We start from the raw sequence: 14,802 nt of genomic DNA, 5'->3' as shown, positions 1-14,802 counted from the left end.
ATTGATTGTGGTGCTAGAGCACAGTTTAAATATATCATATTGACTTTACGTATGGTTTTGCTTCAAACAAAAATTCACTAACTTGCTGTTGTGAAATCCCACTTGGATTGCTGTGGGAAGAGGACGATATATGTGAGGCTTAAAAAAAAGATCCAATGGCAGATAAATGATCTGGTCACACAGTCCTCTCCTGGATATGAATGAGCACTTGGGAAACAGGTGGGATGGATGGGGATGGACTTGCTGGCTACTGCAGGACTGCGGGCATCTTCTGTCAGCTGGGAACAGGACAACTCGACAAGACTTCTCTCCCTACTACTCCCTCCAAACCACAACAACCAGGCAATGTGTCAAGCCATATAACCATATAACCATTTAACAATTACAGCACGGAAACAGGCCATCTTGGCCCTTCTAGTCTGTGCCGAACTCTTACTCTCACCTAGTCCCACCGACCTGCACTGAACCCATAACCCTCCATTCCTTTCCTGTCCATATATCTATCCAATTTAACTTTAAACAACAACATCCAACCTGCCTCAACCAGTTCTGCTGGAAGCTCGTTCCACACAGCCACCACTCTCTGAGTAAAGAAGTTCCCCTTCATGTTACCCCTAAACTTTTGCCCCCAACTCTCAACTCATGTCCTGTTGTTTGAATCTCCCCCACTCTCAATGAAAAAGCCTATCCATGTCAACTCTATCTATCCCCCTCATAATTTTAAATACCTCTATCAAGTCCCCCCTCAACTTTCTATGCTCCAAAGAATAAAGACCTAACTTGTTCAATCTTTCTCTGTAACTTAGGAGTTGAAATCCAGGCAACATTTTAGTAAATCTCCTCTGTATTCTCTCAATTTTATTGACCTCTTTCCTATAATTCGGTGACCAGAACTGTACACGATACTCCAAATTTGGCCTCACCAATGCCTTATACAATTTCAACATTACATCCCAACTCCTATACTTAATGCTCTGATTACAATAGACAATAGACAATAGGTGCAGGAGTAGGCCATTCGGCTCTTCAAGCCAGCACCGCCATTCACTGTGATCATGGCTGATCATCCACAATCAGTATCCAGTTCCTGCCTTAACCCCATAACCTTTGATTCTGCTATCTTTAAGAGCTCTATCCATCTCTTTCTTGAAAGCATCCAGAGACTTGGCCTCCACAGCCTTCTGGGGCAGAGCATTCCATATATCCACCACTCTCTGGGTGAAAAAGTTTTTCCTCCACTCCGTTCTAAATGACCTACCCCTTATTCTTAAACTGTGGCCTCTGGTTCTGGACTCACCCATCGGCGGGAACATGCTTCCTGCCTCCAGCATGTCCAATCCCTTAATAATCTTATATGTTTCAATAAGATCCCCTCTCAGCCTTCTAAATTCCAGAGTATACAAGTCCCGTCGCTCCAATCTTTCAACATATGACAGTCCCGCCATCCTGGGAATTAACCTTGTGAACCTACACTGCACTCCTTCAATAGCAAGAATGTCCTTCCTCAAATTTGGAGACCAAAACTGCACACAGTACTCCGGGTGTGGTCTCACCAGGGCCCTGTACAACTGTAGAAGGACCTCTTTGCTCTTATACTCAATTCCTCTTGTTATGAAGGCCAGCACGCCATTAGCTTTCTTCACTGCCTGCTGTACTTGCATGCTTGCTTTCAGTGAATGATGTACAAGAACACCTAGATCTCGTAGAACTTTCCATTTTCCTAACTTGACTCCATTTAGATAATAATCTGCCTTCCTGTTCTTACCACCAAAGTAAATAACCTCACATTTATCCACATTAAACTGCATCTGCCATGCATCTGCCCATTCACCCAGCCTGTGCAAGTCACCCTGCATTCTCATAACATCCTCATCACAATTCACGCTGCCACCCAGCTTTGTGTCATCGGCAATTAATAAACCAAAAGCTTTCTTCACCACCCTATCCACATGAGATTCCACCTTCAGGGAACTATGCATCGTTATTCCTAGATCCCTCTGTTCTACTGCATTCTTCAATGCCCTACCATTTACCATGTATGTCCTATTTTGATTAGTCCTACCAAAATGTAGCACCTCACATTTATCAGCATTAAACTCCATCTGCCATCTTTCAGCTCACTCTTCTAAGATGGGAACATTGAGCAGACTCACTCACTCATTGACTGAGTCAGTAAGACCTGCTGACTCTCATCCGGCACCTGCTCACTCCTTTCATATCCTCTCTCATCCTCTCCCATATACTGTTATTGTTCATTTCTGACTTAGGAGCAGCTCAGGTTAAAAACATTTCTTGAGAAGGAAACCTTATTGTAACCTGGTGACTACCTGTGACTTCACTGAGATCCTGTATAACAGGCATCAGATTTGCTTTTCATCATCAGATAGTATACTTCTGATCTCCACATTGAAAGCTGGGACAGGTAAATGTATCTCAGCCGCTGGACCTTGGGACAAAACTCGTGGAATAAGTGAAAGCAATGGAAGGAGAAATTTTCTTTCTCTGCAGAATTGACAACAGCAATAAAGAGATGGAAACAAAAGTGTAAGCACTTTTATATCACCAAGTCAAAGAGCCCAAACAAATAATCCAGCCTACGAATGAGATACCGGAAGAGGCTCTCAAAGACACTGGGAATTACCAAACCCCTCCAAGTGATGAGAGGGTAGGCAGATTCAAGCTTTTCAGAGGATGGGAAGGCAGTCAACACATACTTCATGGAACTGAAGTTGTTGGCTGCAAATTCTTCGATTTGCAGTAGGATTATATGTAGCATATGCAGGATACAGGGAGCATCTGTAGAGAGGAACAGACTTTAATCTGGCAATGTGTATCTAATTTGCAAAGTGTATCAAACCTTCCATGTCCAGCTGAAGAGTTGGATAGTGGACAGCACAATTCTCAAATAGTCAAACAGAAGAGAACGAAAGAACAGCAATCGTTTAAAGAATGCAAATATTTTGACAATCTGATTGAATGGAGCTTATGGAAAGGATGCCATTAATACAATTTTTTTAATTTAATGCAGAGGGAGAAAGACTAACAGATGGATTACTAGTAAAAAGTAAATGGACAGTCTATTTCACAATGTCACACAAACTGGCTGCAGCTCCTGTGAGCAAAAGCATGATGAGCTCAAAGTCACGACTTTGAACTCAGACAGAAAATGGAACAAAAGTGAAAGAGGCCAAGTTTTTGCTATGATGTAAGACAAACATAGTTCCAGGTAAATAGTGATACAACATATATTACTGTTCCTAAGATATTTGCAAGAAAGCATGAAGAGGCAAAACAAGTGCTAATAGTGTATCACCGTGCAACTAATGGTACTACTGGGAAAAGATAAGCGGAAAATGAGAGATCAAAGAACAGAGAGTACAAAGCAGAGTTTGTTGTTTTTAAGAGATCTGTACGCCAATCCTTCATAACAATGTAGTTCAAAAAATGGGACTGCTGGAAGTATAGAAAGAGGATCTGATGAGAATACTGAATAATTGAGATTCATGCTCGGTACTCAAAGAGAAGCAGCTGCTAGATGAATTTGCAGATGTTACTGTAGGAACTGAAAAGCTAAAGAGAAAATAGATGAAAATAGGCAGCCAGTAGGTAAAGCTCCAAGATGCACTTCAAGAGCTGTCAAAGAGAAATTTAAAATCAAGCTTGAAAGGCTGATGAAGACAGAGATCATCATAGCAGTAAACACATTTCATGCTTGGTATGTCAGGCTTGGTATAGATAAGCCAAACAAACTGAGGACAGGTTTGGGATCCATGTCATCTGAATAAAGCAGGAGAGGACTACTATCCAGTGGAAGACATCCAGAGCAAAAATTTTCAATGTGCTAAATGTTAAACCAGGAGCCCTCAAAGAACCAAGAGATTCACAGTCTCCTGAGGACTAAACCTGTGGCGTTCAACACTAGTGATTCAGAATCCTGCAAGAAGTCCAGGTAGGACCTACAGGAGAGCCATCATGAGAACAAATCAGCAATTCCATGTGAAATTAAAGACATAGTTGAATGCACATCAGTTGTGGCAGAGATTGCATGTCATTACTTTCTATAAGGCAAAAAAACAAATGGCATAGATGGTAGTGGTGCTTCACTGCCCGATAAACTTAATGCCTTTTATGTGCACATTGAAGGAGAGAACTATACCCGAGTAAATCCCTACAGCATCAGCTGATCCTGCAATACCTGTCTTCAAAGCTGTGGTCAGAATATCCTTCAATCTTTGAACCCTCACAAGCTATTGGGTCCTAAAATTATACCTAGCCAGGTACTAAAAATCTATGCCAACCAACTGGCTGAAGTGTTCAAGGACATCTTCAACCTCTCATGCTGTGGTCTGAGGTTCCCGCCTGTTTCAAAAGAGCTGCAATCATACTGGCATCCAGGAAAAGCAGGAAAGCCAGGAACACCTAACGATTAAATGTAGACAATTCTATTTGCCTCGGGAGTTCTCATCCGTGATCCTGACCACAGTTCACATACCACCAGCGGCCGATTATAAGCAAGCACTCACAAAACTGTACTATGTTGTCTGCAAGCAAAAAATAGTCCATCTCGACGCATTTCAAATTATAGTTGGTGATGTTAGCCAGGCCTGTTTGAAGAAAACCGTGCCCAGCGTGTTTAGCCCACTGTTCTACTCTCTCTACACTCATAAATGTGTGGCTAAGTGCAGCTCAAACATCATTTATAAATCTGGAGATGACACCACTGTTGCTGGTAAAATCTCTGAAGTTAATGAGGAGGCGCGCAGGAGTGAGAAAGATCGTCTGCTTGAGTGGTGTCACAACAACAATCTCGCAATCAGCATCAGCAAACCAAGGAATAGAGTGTGGACTTAAGGAAGAGGAAGTCAAGAGAACTTACACCAGTCCTCATTGAGAGGTCAGTGGTTGAAATAGGTCACTTTAAGTTCCAATGTGTCAACATATCAGAGAATTCATCCTAGGCCCAACACATTGATGCAATCACAATGGAGGCATGCTAACAGTTCTACTTCATTAGGAGTCTGAGGAGATTTGGTATGTCGCCAAAGCCCTAGCAAATTTCTATAGATTTATGGTTGAACACAGCCTGTTATGGAGGTTCCAATGCATAGGAAACATCCCCGAGAAGGTGGCATCTATCATTAAGGATATTCACCATTTAAGATATACTGCCTTCTTGTACTACCATCAAAGAAGTGGCATAGGAAAGATTCAGGAACAGCCTCTTCTCCTCTGAATGGCCTATAAACCCATGAACACTACCTCATTATTTCTTTTTTTTGCACTGTATATTTAATTAGTAATTTATAGTAATTTTATGATTTTGCAGAGAGTGATCTAAACTAATTACAAATATAAAACAAAAAATAATTGATTGCATAAGTATTCAAAAACTAAAGTTAAAACTGTAAGCATTTTGTCATGTGGTCACTAGAATGAAGGAAATGCCAATTCTAACAAATATTATTGGGAACTAATAACTAAAACAAATTCCTTCCTATACTAGGAAGGAGGGAGTGTGTGTGTGTGTGTGTGTACGCGCGTGCGTGTGGGGAGTGAAATCAAGATCCCTGAACATCTGGGACCAATACTAGAGAGCATGGGACCAGTACCAAGTGGACAGGTTGCATCTACTTGGATAGGAATAGTTGGGCTTGGAGGGTGTCTGGGCATGGTGAGTGTTTGCGAGCATTGATGGAGAGAGTTTACAGCAGAATAGCATGGGGTAGGATCTTGAGGAGAGCAAGACAGGCAGGGAAAACAAGGAAAGAAATGAAAAACAGGAAAGAAGTAAACATCAAAATAAACATCAAAAACACAAGAAAGTCTGCAGGTGCTGCAAGTCCAAAGCAGCAGACACAAAATGCTGCAGGAACTAAGCAGGTCAGGCAACATCTATGCACAGTAAATGAATAAACAGTCGATGTTTAGGGCCGAGACCCTTCTTCAGGACAGGCCAGTCTAAAAAAGCGTCTTGGCCCAAAATATCAACTGTTTTTTCATTTTCATAGATGCAGCCTGACCTGCTAAGTTCCTCCAACATTTTGTGTATATTGCTTAAGAAATAAACCTTAGCGGTAAAAAGCACAAAAGGCAGATAGAGTCATTGTGCAAAAAAAGAAGCTAAGAAGACTAATGATGTCAGACATCCCACCCTGCAAAAACTCATTTCAGGGAAGTAGCACCATCAATTTGCGGGAGACTCCCGGAACTTCCGGGAGAAATGGGATGTTTGCAATAGAGTAGCTCCTGAGCAGCTAGCCAGCTAGTTTAAATAATGTTAGCTAAGCTAATGAATGAATGACACCTGTTAAACTGACCTCAACATGTCTTTTACAGTCTTAACCCACCATGGGCAATAGAAAAGTCACTGTTGCAAACAGTGCAGCGAGCAACACTATCATTATTTTGACCCCTATTGGGCAGGGGTACACTTTGAGGTAGTCTGGGGTGACGTATGTTTTATATTTTCTTTTTTTGGAACACTGCCATGGCGCGTGCGCTGTCTCGCACACTCGCTCTCTCGCTCTCTCTCTTTCTCTCTCTCTCTCTGTCGCTCTTGCTTGCTTGCTCTCGCTCTCTCTCATGGTCGCTCTTGCGCTTTCTCTTGCTTTCTCTCGCTCGCTCTCAACAAAATTGATTTCCATGACATTGTATATAATTTGCGGGCATCAGGGAGCCACTATTAATATGTGGGAGACTCCCGGAACTTCCGGGAGAGGTGGGATGTCTGTGATGTACAAAAGACATTGTGCAGAGCATTCACAATAAGGTGGATGAATTTATGGCACAATTGGATATCAATGGTTATATTGTTGCTATTGTGGAATATGGAGTAGAATGGCAACTAACGATTGGGCCAGAACATTTAGAGGTATTCAGGATTTAGAAATGGAGGGAGGATGGTATAGTCAGCAAGGGAAGAAACCATTGCAATGGTCAGGATGGACTTTGGCTCAGAAAATCATGAGGTGAGGCTTGTTTGAGTGGAGCAAAGAAACATCAAGGGGCAGAAAACATTGTGAGATTGGTCTATAAGTTCAAGACAGTAAAAGATGGAATTAAACACAAAATTAAAGACACAAGTTGAAGTCAAAAACTACAATAATGGGTAAGTTAAATTCATTTATAGAGTGGTCAGATAAAACTGTGCAGGGATTCCTAGAGTGTGTAGTGAACCCAGTGGATTTTAAACCAATACATTGAGGAACTAACTAGAGAACAGGCTAGGAGTTCATCAGTTCTAATAAAGTGTCTCACACCTGAAATGTTATCTTGGTTTCTTTTTCCACAGATATTGCCCGAGCTGGTGAGTATTTCCAGTATTAGATGCTTTCATTTCAAATTTCCAACATCTGTAGCATTTTTGATTTTTTTATGTGCTTAGACTGGATATTGTGCAATGAGTAAGGAATCATTAGCAACATTGTTGTCTGCAGTCCCTTAGGAAAAGCAACCATGCCATGAAAGAAGTTTTCATTAAAATGGAGAGTGAACTAGCTGAGTCAGAAACTGAAGTCTGAGTCTGAACAAAGGGAACTACAAAGAACCATCTTGCGAACTCTACTGAAAAGTTTGAGGTGAATGAGCATGGGAAATATTTAAACAATGTATGAAGGAAAACATGTTAAACAAATATACCAGACTCTTGGGGGATGCAACTAGTGAAATACATTAGGGAAAACCAGTGGATCTGCTGTATTTGGACTTTCAGGAGACTCCTGATAAAGTTCTACGAAAGAGGTCACTGTGCAAAATTAAAGCACATGGAACTAACTGGGAGTAAAAGACTGGTATGGAATAATGAACATTGATGAAAAGAAAACAAAGATTATGATTAAATAGGTTGCTTTCTAGGTGCTAGGCAGTGAATACTAGGATGCTGTAGGAATTTGTGTTCGGTCCCCAGCTGTCCATAAGATGTTTCAATGATGGAACTATAGGTTATATTTCCAATTTGGCAGACAGCACAAAGCTAAGGAAAATCTGAGCCTTTGTGATGGTGCAAGAGTTTATAATATTAGTTAGACAAGTTAGGCAAGTAGACAATGCAAGCACGGGTGTCATGCACACCAGTCAACATTTATTCAAGTGAAGCAATTGGAATACCAGCAGGAGCATAGGAACAAGGATATCCTGCTGCAGTTATGCAGAGCTTTGAAGTAAGAGTTCTGTGGCATGGTGCTGGTCTACTTATAGAGGAGGGGTATCCACCCCATGGAAGAAATGCAACCAAGGTTTATTATATATTCAAGAAGGAGGTAAATACATTAGTTAATGCTGAAGGATTGGACAGAAAGCGGAAATGGGCTGCTAATGTGTTTGATTAGCCACAACCGTATTAAATGTCCCAAGGGCAGAATACTCTATTTCTGTTCCTGTTTTCTGTGCTTCTATCTCATAATATCACCACAATATGTATTGAAACTTTTGCCATGATGGAGGAACACTATAATGTGAGCTTGGAAATAGCATATTATGAGGAGAATATTTAAGGCGAACCTGAGGGGATCTTCTTCACTTGGACGGTGGTGCAAGTGTGGAAGCGGTGGATGCAGGCTCAATTGCAACACTTAAGTGAAGTTTTGGATAGGTACATGGGTTATGCTCCAGGTAAGGGTAGATGGGACTAGGCAGAAAAACAGTTTGACATGGACTGGATGAGAAAAAAGATACGTTTCTGAGCTGTAGTGTTCTATGACCCACAGGACACAAAAGGAGTATTTTATTGAAGTGCCAAAAGGAGCAGCTGACAGCAGCACAATACAGCCACAGACAACAGCAAATAAAAATGTAGAAAATCACCCAAGTCAGATCAATAATGCACTGGTTTGAGAAAAAATCCTGGAAAATTATCAGAACCTCAAAAAGCAATGTAAAAAAGACTTATTTCTACTCATGATTTAATTGTGATCTGCCTGGTTTTACTGGCCTTAAGGACAAAATTAATCAGTTCAGATTTCAAAATGGCACTTAACTCTAGAATGCTGATTATATCTCACAATGATCAAGGTTATGGCAAAATCCAAAGCTGCAACTCATGTACAGATAGTAGAGCTGCTGTCTGTGCTTGCTTGTAAAGGGACACCAGACACAAATGAACTATTTTCCTGGAATGGTTTGTTGGACTCTACAAGGAGAACTGTTTCACAGTACTTAGCTCACAAGTAATCCCAGGCATCCACAAAATAAAGTGGAATTTGGAATCAAATGAAAGAGTGTAAAGAATCTACTCTGAAATTGGAAGATCAAGATTAAGACACAAGAGATTCTGCAGAGGCTGTAAATCTTGAGCAACAGACACAAAGCTCAGCAGGTTAGGCAGCAACTATGGAAAGAAATGAACAGTTGATGCTTCAGGCCAAGAATCATCATCAGGACTGGTCATGAGACATTAACTGTTCATTTCCCTCCGTAGGTGCTATGGGACCTGCTGAGCTACTCCAGCATTTTGTGTGTTGTTGAAGATCCAGATTAAGTTCTACAAGATCATTGTGCCCTTTAGTTGGCAAATGAGATAACTCTAATAGCTGAAGGAAAGGTAGCTGAAAACGGGGAAAAACCTCAAATTATCCTTGCAATGTTTCTTAGACTGGGTAATATAGGTTATTTGAGTGTGTTTTAATAAATGATGCATCAGGTCTTTGAGTAATTGGAAATGAAGTGGGAGAAGTGTTGACTGGTTATTGGGAGAGTACACCATGTTGGCAAGACATTAGAAACGCAAGAGAAATAATTTGGAATAAACCTCACGTCTGATGGTTGGCAATGGCCTGGTGCTCGTTGCAGTTTTTCTCTTTTTGTCGCACTCAACTTCAACATGCCCCCAGTTCCATGCAAGTCGAAGCTAACCGTCAGCAGGTATTGGACCACAAAGGTTCGGGAACTGAACAATTCAGCCACACAATAAACACTCGGTAAATGGAAACTGAGGTTCATTAATATTATAATATCTTGCAGATTAGCACATAGACTCCACCTAGTGGACGGTAGGTGTGGAGTGGTTTCATTTTCTTTGATTACAAATGTGATGTAAGAGGCTGTCATAAGCAGACGACTGGAAGTATTGTCCCACAACCAGCTGGATGTGACAGTCTGGCTCTCCTCGGTAGGGCAGACCTGGCACTGTGCGCTAGTTCCTTTCAAACGCAGCAAACTAAATTAGGGAGCCTGACCTCTCTGTGTGTGATCCTGCGTTGGAGCCCTTTCAAATGTAGTGGACAAGGGCCGCACAGGTTCAGTCCGTAAAGTTAAGTGCTGCCAGGATTGCGTTCCTGTAAACAGTGACCAACAGAGGAAATGGGTTGTTAGATAAAATGAACCGTACAATGAGCCCCTAGGATAATTTTGGGGTAATTTAATGAGTCTCTGGGGAGAGGATATTGTTGAGTCGTCCTCGATGCAAGATACAAATGCTGGGACCAGCCGCTCTCAGCCACAGTTACGTCCAATGGCTAAGGCAGCGAGTTGGGAAAGGCTTTGGACAGTACAGGAGGTGAAATATAGGAAATTAGAGTTGTGAAAACGTCTGCTTGTCGTTTATCTGGCAAGCGATTTGATGTTCAGATGAAGAGAGAAATATAGCGCCTGCTAGCGACCTTCGCTTGGATTAACCCATTAAATCCACGGAAAGAGCAGTTAACTGGTCGCAGTGGGAGTTAGAGCCAGCGGCACGTATTAATCAGCATTCAGTAACGTGCAGGTAAGACAGGGAGCGCATATCTGCGAGACAACAGCAAACGTCCGAAACAAGGAACTGGTCTTCGTGCCCGAGTAGCTCGTTAGTTCCCCGTGTTTCATATTTTGGTGCAGAGCCCGGTGCCAATGCTACGGCAGTTTCCAAGGGCATTGACGCACCCTATGTGTGTGTTGACCATTCCCATTATCATGCTGTGCTGTTACGAAACAACACTGGAGGTATCAGAACTAGAGTTGAGAAATTCGCTGAGTTACAAAGCGGCTGACAGCACGATTTGGAAATCGTGGAAATCAGTTGTCATTAAAACAAAACAAACATAGATGGTCTGGTACCACCCCAACTTCAGGTTGGATCCCAAAACATTTCAGGACGATTTAACAGACATTTCATCTCTAACCGAACAAAGACTTTACAGTTATTTAAGAGAATCTTCCACTCGCAAATTTACGCTTTCCGTGACTTATCATCGCCTCGTGATGCTCTGAAAACAACGTTTTTGACACTATCAAATTTGCACTTAATAACACAGTTCTCGTTCCACCAGAGATGAAACGTCAGATAAATGTTCTCTACTTTCCGACCCAATTAGCGATTGTCCCGAGGAAATTGTGTCCGATGCCTCGGTGACACAACTCTGGGGTATGAAGACACACGCACACGTTAGATATTGTTCGTTTGATGCTCGTTTTCGATGGAAAACTGGCGATACTGACCACAGAAAGGATTTCGCAGTCCTTCTGCACATTTAACAGTTTCCACGATCGTGGATAACAGAAAGGAATAGAAATAGAATTGTAGCCATTCCGGCTGATTCAGTCCGGATAATGTTTTACTAAAGTTGCATTCAATATCGGAAGGTAAGAGTACAGTAGCTAAGGGTTTTGATGTTGTTTCGATACTAAAGCAGATTCGCTGTCGACGCTATGAGCAACAGGTATCCCTGTGGAGTGTGCTGCGCTTTTAAAGGCAGGAATACAAATCGGTGGAAGGAAGAGTTTACACAAAATTAATCTCAGAAAGTCAGTTGATTTATTTGAACAACCCTAAAGCCTCGCGGGCCTGTTTCACAAAGTGTTTTCCAAAGGATTCCCGGGATAGCAGTTATAAATATAAAACGTCTGAAAAGACTGCTTATAGATTGTTTCTACGCATCTAGGTAATACTTAGCGTACCAGATAATGTTAAAATTGCAATAACTTGGGTACAAAAACATTAACAAGAACAATTGGATTCCAAAGAGTGACTAAAGCGCGCAGGAGGTAAGCCAACAGTGCTGTGTTTGTGGCCTGTTGAAATCAGCCCAGGTGCGCCATAAATCGTTGCCATCGCATGCTTTGGCTCTTTGGGTGTATAACCACCTATTCACTTCAGAACCTTCCTCGTAAGCGGGATGCGTGAGAAAGTGTTGATTCACCGCACCGCAACCCCAACCAGCCAAAATATTCACAGTCGGGCGGGACGGTGCCATATTCCTACGCACCTTGCACTAAAGGGGTGGGAGGTAATGGAATGAATCAGACAGACTTCTTACCTGGAGACATTCAGTTCTCGCTGAGGTCTCTGCGATTTCTCGAGTCCAAGTTTGGTGAAAATACCCACCAGGACCATGATAGCCACGACGCCACAAATGAAATAAACAATTAAGTTCGTTTTATCCCTGGTGTGATCAAATGTACTTTCGTCTGGTCTCTGTGGGTACTTGCTCGCGTTCGCCCAGTTCGGGGTGTCATAATTGGAGCAAATGCTTTGGTCCAACTTGGACTCTTTGAACTGGCAGCAGTACCTGTAGCCACACGTTCCACAGCAGTACTGGTAGATACTTGTGTTGCAATTGAAAGCAGGGTCGAACTGACCCATTACGTCGTAGTAGCCCCGGCACCTGTCAGGTTTCGGAGGCATTTCGGGGGCCCCCGGTTCTTTTGAGGTGTTCTGGCCGGAGACCACCACAATGCCTCCCAGTTGTTGACCGCTCTTGCCCTGGGCCATACAGTCCAGCACAGGGCACCATAAGCCCAACAGGTCCAGCAACAAGTAGCGCATTAGACGGAGGCGCATTGTTCTGTTCTCTGAAGCAAAGCGGAGCTCAGGGTTCAGACGTATCTCTCCCCGAGCAGGTGTGAACGCCGCATCCTAGCCTGATGCGCAAGGCGGGGTGGGAGGAGAAGGCGGCTGCTCAAGTTGCGAGTGGCTTCGAGCGCCGGTGCTCCAACTTACACGTGGATCTAGAGACTGAGACCGTAGCTGCGTGCCTCGGGAAGTCTGCTCACTCCCTCTCCTTCTCGCCGTTCACGGTGACACGGTGCCGCTCCGTGCCAACCCTCGCACTCGATCCAGGTGCCATCCACCGCTGCTAGATGTCAGACTCGGGATGAGCCAAGCCAAGCAAGCCGGACTCCAAGCGCACAGTGAGAAACGGTGCCTGCAACACATCCCCAAGGTGCGATCGTCGTACTACAGCGGATCACAGCGATACACTGGACCTTATCGCCGTAAAGTTACAACACTCGTCGCATCCCTTCGCCGTTTCAAACAGACGTGGATTAAGCACCAGTAACCGCTCCGCTTCGTGTCATGCTCTGTTAGGTAAAGCATCTACTCCTTGTTCGGCTCGGGTTGAATTCGCTCCATCAGCCGGACTCCGGCACCTTAAATGTCTGAAATGGGACTCGGCAGCTTTAACACGGGCTTGGAACAGCACCGAATAACTAACTATGGTCCTCCAGTTACAGCCCGGCGAATGAAGCTCCAGGGACTGGGAATTAAAGGGGCAATGCGTTTGTTGTTGGGAGAATGGATTTATTTACATTTAACTGCCAGTACGTAGACAGTATATTTAAAGGCGAAGAGACGTGGCCTTTTAAAAAAAAGAGGAAACTTTGAATTTCTGTTCCTATTATATTTCAAGGGACCTTCAGTCTGGCTGAGAAGGTGGGTCCTACCTCCACCGCCACTTTCAGAAAAGATGGTAAACAATAATACCAACAACTGCTGACATTTAAGCTGCAGACATTATTCCGGGGCATTAATTTCTAACATAACAAATTCTGCAAATTAATTCGGTTCCCGTTGAGACGATGTCGTGGAGCCGCGGCGCCTCTCTCACCAGCAGCCTCTTCGCAAAGTTTGCTAGGCTCTGTGGATGGATTCGCTTCGCCTGCGAAGCTGCTCACAGCACAACTATCAATAACGCAGCTCAGCCCGCCACCCCATCACCTGTGCGGGAGAGAGACACTTCCTCATCAAGGAAGAAAAGGCGGCGCCTCGTCAGAGGAAATCTGGCGTCAATCGAACAATCGGTAAAACAAATTCTCCTGTCAAATCAAGTTTGAAAATTCCCTTCGCGCGAGCGGCGACATGCCGAGCAAAAGTGAAGGCTTTGTGTACGCAGACAGCAAAGAGCAGAAATAAATACTATGTTAACAGCGAACTAGTTCGAAAATAGTGCAGATCTAAACCCCAAAGAACGCGGTTCCCTGAGCTAGCGAGTCAGTAGTTCCTTGTATTTGTCGCACAACAGGATTACCTCAGTGAGTTGGCCCCCGGGTCGTCATCGCCTGGAAACAATATCATTCAAAGCTGAAAGGTGGGAAACCAATCACCACGCAGTTCAAATTCAATGAAACTGAAAACGCTGGAAATGATCACCGGGTCAGGCAGCGCCTTTGAAGAAGAAACCTCAGATTCCATACAAAAAGCATCGATCTGAAACAATTTATTCTCCGGATACTCTGATCTACCACGTTCATCCAATATTACCTTTTTTATTATTTAGGGTTTCCAGCTTATAGTCACAGAGCGAATAAAACAGGGTTTTTGACCCATCGTGTTCATGCCGAGCATACAGTACATATCCCTGGTAATCCCTTTTAACAACATTTCATCCATCGCCATCTATGCCTTAGCAATTCAAGTATTTAACTAAACACTAAAACTAAAAACTAAGAAAACTAAAAACTAAAAAAAATGTCAGAGTTTCTACCTCCACCCACCCTCAGGGGTTCCAAATTATCAACTAATTTAAGGTTAAAAAAAATTTCCTCAGATATGCCCTAAACCTATCCCTTTACTCTAAACCTGAAGCTCGCTACTCTAAAAGACAAAGAACC

At 43.0% G+C, this 14,802-nt stretch overlaps 1 protein-coding gene across 1 annotated transcript in view; it reads right to left on the bottom strand.

Moving 5' to 3' along the window:
• shisa9a (shisa family member 9a) overlaps positions 1-12,779 on the bottom strand; it is a 369,503-nt gene extending 356,724 nt beyond the window's left edge. Inside the window, exon 1 of the mRNA XM_072269532.1 lies at positions 12,228-12,779. Within this exon, the coding sequence (XP_072125633.1) occupies positions 12,228-12,751 (524 nt within the window). The 5' untranslated portion in view covers positions 12,752-12,779. The remainder of the gene's footprint in view (positions 1-12,227) is intronic.
• Between the last annotated feature and the right edge of the window lie 2,023 nt (positions 12,780-14,802).

Source organism: Mobula birostris, chromosome 9 (genome assembly GCF_030028105.1).
Source record: "Mobula birostris isolate sMobBir1 chromosome 9, sMobBir1.hap1, whole genome shotgun sequence".
In the NCBI taxonomy this organism is placed as follows: Eukaryota; Metazoa; Chordata; class Chondrichthyes; order Myliobatiformes; family Myliobatidae; genus Mobula; species Mobula birostris.
Note: the sequence above shows the minus strand (reverse complement) of the source record. Positions and strands in the feature narration are given on the sequence as shown.